Raw genomic sequence first — 11,675 nt, forward strand, 5'->3', positions numbered from 1 at the left:
ATAAAATGGTTTGCAGTTTATGAATAGTGACTCTAAGTGGGGGCTGCATGATTTTTCCAGAACTGTAACATCTGTACACCAACCTTCGTTAATGTAGAGACAGAGTCCGCCTCCCTTTGTTTTTTCCGTGAGCTCCAGTACGCGGTCCGCCCGGTAAAGATTGAATCCCGGGAGGAGAAGTGCGCTGTCCGGGATGCACGGAGTGAGCCAGGATTCGGTAAAGCAGAGGGCGGCAGATCTGCAGAAGTCCGAGTTAGTTCTGTTGAGGAGCAGCAGTTCATCCATTTTGTTGGCCAGAGAGCGGACATTCGCCAGGTGGATAGAGTGGAGCGCAGTGCGAAAGCCCCGCTGCCTCAATTTAACAAGCGCACCAGCACGCTTCCTCCTCCGGCGTCTCCGGTGGATCCCATAGAGAGCTGCTGCGCCTCCAATTAATGACTCCGAAAGAGTTCCAGGTTCGGAAAATAGCGATGGAAAAATATGAGGAGTTGAAAGTCCAATATTTAAGAGCTCATCTCTGGTAAATGTTACCAGAGAATGTTGGCAGAAAACAGACAAAATAAACAAAAACATGAAAAGCATAATGGAGCGTAGTTCAGAGGCGGCCATCTGCGGCGCCATTTTGAATCAATTTGTGCACCATCTATAGCACCATCATTAAAAGATTAATCTTTTATTCCAAAGGGTTTACATCATTTACCTGCAAAATTGCCTACTGTGGAACTTCTTTTTAATGTCTCTTACTGGTTTTTGTCCAGAGAACTCTACAAAAACGTTTTAAAACACGTTTCAGAGTGAGTCACATTCTTCTGACGGTGATTTACAGTGGCTTTACTAATATGCTACGTATCACCAATGTTGTAAAGAAAACTGTTGTTTGCAAGTAATTAATGTTTTACAAATAATCTGCTGGGAGAGCTTTTCCAAGATGGGTGACATTATTGATATGAGGTAACGTAGCCTATAGGGTGCATTCCAGACTGGGAAGAAAAATGATACCGCTCAAATAATAAGTTATCTGAAAATTAAAATGTCAGGGCTTCAATACCATCTACCGACATATAACACCCTGCGAAGTAAAGCAGCTTTTTCATCAACAAGATTGTTAACACAAGGAAATGCCGAGCTTTTAGGAAAAAAACATGTTATAGTCTACCTAGTTAATAAACCAACCCTGTTTTTTTTTATTCATGCAGAGAAAAAACTGTGTAGGTTTGTTTATAAACGTATGTTTGCAGGTTCAGTTACTATAGTACCTGACTCAGGGGAAGTTACCTCGCTTTCTGAAACAGAAAACCCAAAGTTTCCCTCATCTCAGGGTTAACAAACTCAGTTTTCACTAAACCTGCTTTCTAAATGGGGCCCAGATCCCTGCAACAAGGGGCCATGCATTATGTTACAACATGAGGTGATAGTTGTGGATGAATGGCACAACACTGGGCTTCAGGATCTCGTCACAATATCTCTGTGCATTCAAAATGCCATCAATAAAATGCACCAGTGTTCGTTGTCCATAACATATGCTTGCCGTACCATAACCTCCACCATGGGCCACTCGATCCACAATGTTGACATCAGCAAACCGTTCACCCACACAACGCCATACACACTGTCTGCCATTTGCTCTGTACAGTGTAAACCGGGATTCATCTGTGAAAGGAACACCTCTTCAAGTGCCAGACGCCATTGAATGTGGGCATTTGTCGGTCAAACTGCGATGTGCAGATGAGCTTCCCTGAGACGGTTTCTGACAGTCTATGCAGAAATTACTGCCAAATTCTCTGCAATGCCTTTGCAGACAAGTTATGATAGAGATAAAGAGAAGTTATGTTTATATAGCGCTTTTCCAGTCTTAACAACTGCTCAAAGCACTTTTACATCTACAGGAAACATTCACCATTCACACAAATTCATACACTGTGGCCGGGGTTGCCGTACAAGGTGCCACCTGCTCATCAGATAAACACTCACACGCATTCACACTCCGATGCGCAGCCCAAGGACACTTCGACAATGACTGCAGGGGCAGGATTCGAACTACCAACCTTCCGATTGGCAGGCAACCGCCCTACCACTGAGCCACAGCCGCCCCAGTACATACAAATGAACATACAATTCACGGGCAACAGCTCTGGTTGACATTCCTGCAGTCTTCATGCCAGTTGCACACTCCCTCAAAACTTGGGACATCTGTGGCATTGTGCTGTGATAAAACTGCACATTTTAGAGGGGCCTTTTATTGTGGCCAGCCTAAGGCACACCTGTGCAATAATCTTGCTGTCTAATCAGCATATTGATATGCCACACCTGTGAGGTGGATGGATTATCTCTGCAAATGGGAAGTGCTCACTAACATTGATTAAAACTGATTTGTGAACAGTATTTGAGAGAAATAAGGCGTACATAGAAAAATCAGCTCCTGAAAATTGGGGGCAAAAACAAAAATGCATTTACAATTTTGTTCAGTATAGTTATTTTACACACTGCTGTGAATTGTTCTACAGTTTTATGGATTATGGCAGGAAAGATTTGATATCGTAGATGTGGGAGCATCTTGGACTTCCGCACTAGATTGAATTGCAGATGTACCGCTCTCTCAGAAAATAAACAGTAGGGCACAGATTCTAGATAGTAATCCTGATTAGATTAGATTAGATTAGATTCAACTTTATTGTCATTACACATGTACAGGTACAAGGCACCGAAATGCAGTTTGGGTCTAACCAGAAGTGCAATTGCAGTAAGTGCAGGATATATACAATGGTTTCATAAGTGCTTAAGTGAATAAATATGGAAATGTATACTATTATAAACAGAATTTTTTAGTGAGAGTTTACAGGTGAATATGTACTATGAATATATATACAGGCGGCTATTATTATAGACCAAATCTTTACAGATAGATATAAGTTAGGCTAAAATGAGCAGTCTAACAATGATTTAAGGTAGTACAAATAAAGTTTGGGCAGAAGCTATCCGAATTAAAGTGCAGTGGAAAGTAATTGCATATTAATTGTTAGATAGTAAAATCTTCATACGCAAACAAAATTATCTTTGCTGTCATCATTTCAAACTGGCACTCGATGACATAACTTTACCTCTTCATGCTTTTCTCCAGAAATGATGCGTTCACAAAGTATCCACTTTCTGGGAATTAAAGGCGCTCTTAGCGATGTTGGGTGTAAGTATTTTCAAACAAAACAAGACTAGCTCGCCTCTCCCTCCTCCTCATCCCGTCCCCCTTCCTTCTGTGCTTCCACGCACTAACACCCCCACCCCCAAATCCTTCTTGTCGGTTATTGGCTGGAACACTGTTTGTGGATGCTTCGTGGTGCAGGTGGGCAGTTTGTTTTGGTTGCCGTTTGTAGACCATGGGCTGTCTACAGAGAACGCGTTTTTTTCAGTGTGATCTGGGGACAGGCAGCTCGCGGATAGTAAGGAGATGATTGCTGTAATGTGACAACAAGTGTTGTAGCCTAAAACACAAGTGACATCGCTTAGAGCACCTTTAATAGCCTTATTTGATTTAGGGAATGGAAATCAATTTGTAAAGCACGTTTTACAACATTCTGTTTAATCTTTTATGTTTGGGTAAAGGTATCAAGTCTTCAAGTCAAAAGGCTCAAGTCCATGTGAAGTCACGAGTCATTGGTGTTGAAGTCCAAGTTTAAAGCGGCTTTGAGTTAATGAAAAGCGCTATATAAATTCAATTTATTATTATTATTAATTTGCAAGTCTTTCCTGAAATTCTCAAGTAGAATCTAAAGTCATCAAATTTGTGACTCGAGTCTGATTCAATTCCAAGTCATGACTTGAATCCACACCTACTAATAATGTATGTATAGTAATGTGTATTGCCAAATACTTTCATATTTTCAAATGCTGTTATTGTACCATGTAAATCCCCATTGCAACCTATTTTTTTTCTTCCACATCACATTAGCAGGTAGCCTAATTGATTGATAAACAGCTAAGGCTTTTTTCTTTAAACTCATGTTTCAGAGTACAAGAGTTTTATTCCACATACAGTACACATACTGATAATGATGGTTATCATTATGATAATAGTAACTATGTGTCACCAGGTCAGAAGGGCCAGTATACTGTGAGCACAATGACTGATGGTCCAGCAGAGAAAGCTGGTGTATGCACTGGAGACAAATTGATCTGGATCAATGGAGCCATGGTCTCAACGCTCACACACTCCACTCTCAACAGAACTGTATGTATCCAGTATCCTCAGTCAGATCTCATGCGTGTGTGTTTGTTAGACTGAACATGTTTGTGTGACTCCTGCAGTGTTTGGTTCTCAGGTGAAGAAGAGTGGTGACTCAGTGACGGTGCTTGTCATTGACCGTGAGAGTGAGAGTTGCTATGTCAGAAGGAAGATGCCCATCCTCCCTATGGTGGCCCAATGCTGTGGCCTACCCCACACTGCCAAAACCATGCATCTGGTTAAAGGACGTGATGGATACGGCTTTCTGCTGAGACAAGAGAAGTTGGCGGGCAATCAACGCATAGGTTAAAGATGCATTGATGGTCACATGACAAAAATCACATTCATACACAGACACATATTTATGCACTCACCTTGTAGAGCCAGATCACCATATTATGAAGACAAATGGTGCTTTGTAAACTGATATAACATATAGCTTAGATTACACAAAGAAAGTGAAAACTGAGCTATCGAAAGCATCATTTTAAGTCTTCATGTGTCACTAGAAATTGAATTTGAATTATTTATATTTTAACTTTAATTCCTTGACATACAGTATATACAGTAATTAAATTAAAAAACTGAATCTGAATCATAATTTCAAAAACAGTCTGCAAAGCATAATTTGAAATTGAATATTAGTTTGGAACTGAATTCCAATAAACTTGAAACTGATTGTAATATTAGGAAATTGAATTACATTGAAAACAAACAAAATATTCTCACGCAAAATTCAATTCTCTATATACTTTAACACTAGGTTCCCACAGTTAAAATTTAGTTTACTAAGACATACATCTGGACATTAAGTAAGAGCAAACAAATACATTATTGCCATTACGTTATTAGTTATAGGCAAAAAAATAATATTTTTTAACATAGAAAATGAATACACAGCAGACTTGATCACATAACTTACAAATGTTTTAACTTTACCTGAAAATTGTGTTCACTGTACGATGCTGAAGTTGGCATCCAATTCTTCTTCTGATTCTGCAGTTAAGGGGAAATTTAAGGGAAACTTAAACCTGAAGTTAGCTTCCGATTGACCACAGTAGACAAATATGGACTACATTATCCTTGAGAGGCTAAAGAGTCTTAAAAACACAGTTTCACATTTGTGAAAGCTTTATTCTATTTGTGAAAGTGCAAGAAAAGGAGATTTCCCTGTCCTTTTTCATATGTAGACCACATTGGACCAGGTTCAGATCCAAAACCTGCTTTTAAAATGCATTGAAGGAATAATTCACTTAGTGTGTTGTATGTAACCTGAAATTGTGTTTTTACACTCAATAGCCTCTCTGGGATAATTTAATTCAGGTTTGATACGTCTAGCTATAGTGGTTTTGGGTCTGGACCTGGACCTACGTATGAAAAAAACTAAACAAAAACAGAATCTCCTTTTAAGACATTTTCAAAAATTTGAAACGTTTTTTAAGAATCTGTAGCCTCTCTTGGGTAATTCTGTCCAACTTTGTCTAGACCAAATGTCTAGATATACAGATTTTGGATTTGGACCTGGTTCAATATGGTCTACATATGAAAAAGGGAAATCTCCCTTTACTGCATTTTCACAAATTGAATAAAGTTTTAACAAATCTCGAACTGTGCTTTTAAGAATCTGTAACCTCACTGGGATACTTTCGTTATGATTTGAGTCTAGATATAATGGTTTTGGATCTGGACCTGGTCCAATGTGGTCTACATTTCTAAACAGTTGCCTTCAGATGGCGCCCACTTATCATGGTTTCCCTCTGCACCTGTAACTAGATAATGCAAAATTGCAGAACATATGTAATGTTATATTAGCGTTACTTTTGGTTACCGACAAGGTTGTGTAACTTAGAACTCCGCAACCAACGTTCATGAATGTCTAGTATAACATCAGTTAGTGTCTAATAATATCAACAATGACTCAACCTATCTGCTAATACGTTCAAAAAACTTTCCACTGGACCGAAAAGCCCATAGCATCCCCAAATCAAAAGCCCACCTTGTCTAACGTTATGTAACTTACTTTTTGCAGAAGAGCTGTAGAAGTTGAATTTCAGTTGACATTACAAGTATTTCTGAAAGAGTCATACAAAGCGTTACAATTACTCTATGATTGTATTATTATTATCTTATTATGATGTTACATTGTGTTATTATTTATCTGTTAAATTAAGCAATATCTCAAGGGAGTCTGGAAAGTCACTGGACTTAACAGTGTTGTCGCAACAAGCATTCAAAGCAAACAGCTTTTGTTTTCAGGGTACAGGGACATCGGACTAACGTTATAGGCTTTCTGTCCAATAGAATTATTTATTTATTTATTTAACTATTCAGAATACAGATGGGGCAGTCCCCATACTTCAGGAGATACGGATAATGATAATGAATGTAGGCCAACGCTAGCTAGCTTTAGCTTCACTTAATGTTTTCAAAGGAAAACATGCAACCTGAGCTTGTGCTGACGACTAGCTAGGTCTATGACTTACTGTAGCTAAAATAATATGAAATTACAGTCACTCACTGAGGTCTGTGAGGTCCTTGTCACAACCTAGCTAGCTAACAATGTCTAACGTTAGTCACAATGTAACATTATCACTTAACTTTAAATTTAGATTCAACTTACGTTATTGAAAAGTAGCGCGCTGCGACGGTTGCTCCTCTTCTTCAGCTGTCAGATGCTCTTCTTTCAAACCGTCTTGTGCAACGCAGTATTAACAGTACAGTATATGCATAATTTACAGTCAGAACGCAACTTGCATGTAATTTAACATTATGATACAGTGGACAATGCTTTCAGCTAGTGAAATTATTTTGGACCCACAATGCATTGCGATACAGCTGAACTTTGTAAAATATCAGAAGAAGAAGTAACTGTAAAATTTTACTGTAGAAACTACAGCAATTTGTTAAAGTGCAAGTGCTTAGAGGTTTTTTCTGCATCTAGACTTATTTCATAGTGGCCAATTTCTGCTAATTGTATGACTGAAAAATGTTTAACAGCCTTCTCATATTGTAACTAGAATGCATACCAATTACAAACCCTGTCTGTATTATAGACAATGAAGGGGATGTCTTTCTCTTCACAGGGTGATGAATGCCCGTACTGTACATCCCAAGTACAAAGCTTGAAACTGGAAACATTCATAATTAGATTAAATGCACAATTACAATAGTCTAGCCTCAAAGTAACAAATGCATAGGCTAGTTTTTCTGCATTTCATTTGATCTTGCTGCTTCCATCACACTCAAACAATGAGTTAAGTTGTGAAACGTGAAAATCATGGGGAACATGGGGGAGCATTCCTGAAAAATCAGATGATCTCTAAACTTCTATTATGTCTTCCAGTTCATGTGCTGAGGGAGGTCGATATGGGAAGTCCAGCTGAGGTGTCAGGTATGGAGGATGGAGACCTGCTGCTAGCTGTGAATGGGAAACCTGTTGAGTCTATGGAGCATGAGGACATCGTCAAAAAGATTAGACAGAGTGGTGATGAAGTCATCCTCACCTCTATATCTATACGAGGAAGAGACTTTTACAGAGAGGTACAGTTATGTTAATAAGTTCACACAACTAAAGTTAGACTCATACTAATACTTTATAAGAACTTGCCTTCAACTGCTTCTGTTGTTTTCCTACAGTTAGGTATCTCTCCTGTGTTGTTCCATGACAAAAGTACACTCCAGGATGACATGCAGCTGACTGTCTCCAACTGCACCAAGAACCAGAGTGAAACCCCTCTGAGAGATGGAAATGGATGTCTGACATATCCCGCAATGTATTTTCAGGACATAGAGGAGACAAGTTCTGGTTTCCACTCAAACTGTTCCCCGGATCAGTCAGGAACTTTAACCACACTGGTATGATCCTACTAGTCATTATGTCTTCTGCACTGTGACACTGGCAGAAATACTGTACCCCACCAGATACATGTAACTGTAGATTCACAACTTAAACTAAAATAATAATTTGTAATGCTGTGCATTCACCTGGTTTATCTTTATAAACATAGACGTAGACATGATTCTTTATCCACTGTTTGCATACCAATACCTCTACTTACTCCACTATTTGTTAGTCAAACCGCAACTGTCTTTTTTTCATGACTAACTGTGTTGCATTAGTAAAGTTCTCAGCAGCATTAGCAAAGTTCTCAATAGCACCAGAGCAGCTGTCATAAAGCATAACCATTATGCAATGAATGTTATAATAATTGAGAATAACGAAAGTTACAAATGTAACTACGGTTCTATGAATCCAGGCCAGTGCTTAACACTTAATATATTCCGTATTGTGCTTGTGCAGGTTGAGTATTTATATCAACAAAGTCATCTGTGACCTTGGGGTGACCCTAGCCTAGCCAACGTATTAAGTTCCGGTGTCATCCGTAGCTCATTCCTGCAGAATCCTCTCGGGGGTTCGCCGGATTCAGAGTGACCTCTGAGAACTCTGGCAGTCATCCAGGATTCCTAGAACTATAGTTTCATTAGCAACTTACGTTTTATTTCATCCTTACTGATCGCCAGAGGCAGTCCTTAACACTGGATGACTCATATCAAAACATTCACAAGGAAGCCTGAGTATCCACATAGTAAAGATGCAGCAGAGGACCTCGGCCGGAGTACTACGCCCAATGGATGGGGGCTGGCAATATTCACCCTGTAATAACGTGAGAACGTGCTCGGCGACGCCCATAAGGCACATATTTCTCTGCAGTCTCTCAATGGTCTCTCTGCACCAGGCTGCTGTGAACGCCAAACTGAATATGTGAGCTAAAGAATGAATGAACAAGCCTTGACTTACAGGAAGCCTGCCTGAAGTCTTTATATCAATTAATCGGAGGATTAACAGATGAGAAATGGGTGTGCAGTCCTGATCTCTTCCACGCCCAAGGAACGCCCACTCACACACAGACAGGGGGAGAGGGAACACACAGAAAACTACAGTCACAGCCCAGGCTGTGGCATGCATGGTCCCTCATTAGAGGAGCTTTGGTTATTCTAATTAAATGAGAATTTTCACCTTGTTTTTTGTTTTTCAGCTGTCAGAGAGAACATGTGATGCTTTCTTGTGATCAAAATGAACAGACATCAACAGAAAAGGGAAGACAAAGAGCTCAAGTCATAGCAGCAAATGATTTTACAGCAGACTAAGGTTAGATACTTGGGGATTAAGGTATGTTATTGCTTGGTCATTAGATTTTATCCAAATCAGTCAACAAAATCATCTCTGTGTACTTGTCTTCTGGGACCAGGTGTTGGCACTGGGTGCTCTGCCAAATCTACAGTATGATAAGGTCACACAAACTTTTTTTTAACCTTGGTTAAACTTGGTTGAATCAAAATGTATATTTTTTTGTTAATTATAAACAATGGTCATCATTTTTTGTGCGGCTTACTGTATAATATGAGCTTTGAAATAGCTTTAAAGGAGACCTATTATGCTTTTCTGTATTTTCTACAATGTTACCATCTCAGATATTCATGTTAAACGTGGCCAAAGCTTTAAATAGTGAGGTAACACATTTCAAATAGTTTCCTTTTAGGCAAAACCTCAGCTTTCCCACTGTTCTGAACATTTCTTTCTACTCCCGGCTCCATATCATTTCATACCGAGCTGGGTTTCGATATATGGTCAGTGTTACATTACATTACATACACTGCTAAATGTAGCCACATGCTATAACGCCAGGGAAATATCTGATCTTGGCTGCCGATGTTATTTTCTCTGAAGATTTAGTCACATTCCTGCTGGAACATGTACGGTTGTGTTTATAGTTTAGGCGTATTTATTGGTGATTTGTCACGGGACAAAGTCCTGCTTCTCCCACTGCAGTCAGTGTCCTGCTGGAATGGACTGTACAGAGGCAGCAACAGCAAAGCACTTGTCTCGCATTGCCAGACCTTCCACAGAGCTGGTTTATTGGTATTTCTTTAAACCAATCACAATCGTCATGGGCGGCAATAAGCTCCACACGGAGCTGCTGCAAAAAAGCCTCAGGAGGGACATTGTTTTGGTGGAACATGTACATTCAAAAGTTGTTATAGTCATGAAAGAGATAACTAAGATTGGACAGATAGTCTAGCTAGGCTGTCTGGATTTAGCCTGCAGAGATCTGAGGAGCAGTTAACCATAGTCCTCAGAAATCCACTGGAATTTAGATTGCCAACACAAAGAAAGCAGAAGGAAACGGACATTGGCAAATAGACATGCATATGGCGGAATTTCCTGTGGCACTAGAATGTAAATGTGCTGTATTTATATAGCGCTTTTCCAGTCTTAACAACTGCTCAAAGCGCTTTTACATCTACAGGAAACATTCACCATTCACACACATTCATACAATGTGGCCGGGGCTGCCGTACAAGGTGCCACCTGCTCATCAGATAAACATTCATACACATTCACGCTCCGATGCGCAGCACCGGGGGCAACTCGGGGTTCAGTGTCTTGCCCAAGGACACTTCGACAATGACTGCAGGGCAGGGGATCAAACCACCAACCTTCCGATTGGCAGGCAACTGCTCTACCACAGAGCCACAGCCGCCCCTAGAACAATCCCATAAGTGGAATGTCGTTGATATAGACTAGCAGAGCACAGATTCAGAGACTCCGGAGATGCGGAAACCCTGACAAATTAGGGCAGACTGGGCTTTTTAAAGAGACAGGCACTCAAACAGTGTGTCTCAGAGAGAGGGGGAAGACAGGTATGGCAGCCATAGGCAGTATGAAAAAAAATAAAGTGTTTTTGAAAATTAAAGCACGTAAACACGTTTCATTAGAAACACAAAATACAAGTACCTTAAAACAGTATATATGTGTCCTTTAAAATGTTTAGCACCATCTACAAATGTACATTTTTAAATACTTGTTAATTATGCTCTCTATGTTAAATGATTCACTGTGTCTGGATGTATTCATTCATATTAAAGGTTTTCGTGGCAAATTTTGACCCTTCTTATCAGCTACTTTTTTGTGTTCTGTGAGTGGCAACAGATTGGTTTTATTTTGGGGTGGACATGTGCCAAAGTCTGTTGTTGGCACTCACACCTGAAACCAAAAGGGTTCTCCCAGTTTCCTCAAGTCCAAAGAGAGGCAAGTTAGATTAATTAAGAATAATGATTGCTCATAGGTCTATATGTGAGAGAGAATAAGTCTGTGTCGGACCTGAGCAGAAAACAAATTATGATTGGTTATCGTGCACCAACAAGGTAGGCTGGTCAACTTAAATCTTAACGTGGATTTTGGCATCTGGACAGTCTGGGAACAATATTCAGAAAGACTTTAGTAGGAAAATCAATCCCAAACTAATAATTAAATAATAATCAAGACACAAGATGATATCTTTCAGGTTATCTTCAATCTTCACATTTTGAGAAGTATGGACAACAATGCATTTTTGGCATTCTTTAAATATCACATTTAATGTTTTCACCATTATTTTTCATATTGAACCTTTTGGGT

At 39.6% G+C, this 11,675-nt stretch overlaps 1 protein-coding gene across 2 annotated transcripts in view; it reads left to right on the top strand.

The window, feature by feature from the left end:
- Positions 1 to 11,151, top strand: part of LOC116674227 (Na(+)/H(+) exchange regulatory cofactor NHE-RF3) — a 44,222-nt gene extending 33,071 nt beyond the window's left edge. Inside the window, exons 7-11 of one of the 2 annotated variants that reach the window (XM_032506834.1) lie at positions 4,086 to 4,222; positions 4,314 to 4,521; positions 7,560 to 7,756; positions 7,898 to 8,071; positions 9,253 to 11,151. In XM_032506834.1, coding sequence (XP_032362725.1) covers positions 4,086 to 4,222; positions 4,314 to 4,521; positions 7,560 to 7,756; positions 7,898 to 8,071; positions 9,253 to 9,285 — 749 coding nt within the window. In that variant the 3' untranslated portion in view covers positions 9,286 to 11,151. Of the gene's footprint in view, positions 1 to 4,085; positions 4,223 to 4,313; positions 4,522 to 7,559; positions 7,757 to 7,852; positions 8,072 to 9,252 lie in introns of both variants that reach the window. The other variant, XM_032506824.1, reaches the window with a different exon arrangement.
- The last annotated feature ends 524 nt before the right edge of the window (positions 11,152 to 11,675 follow it).

This window comes from Etheostoma spectabile, chromosome 3 (assembly GCF_008692095.1).
Source record: "Etheostoma spectabile isolate EspeVRDwgs_2016 chromosome 3, UIUC_Espe_1.0, whole genome shotgun sequence".
NCBI lineage: Eukaryota > Metazoa > Chordata > Actinopteri > Perciformes > Percidae > Etheostoma > Etheostoma spectabile.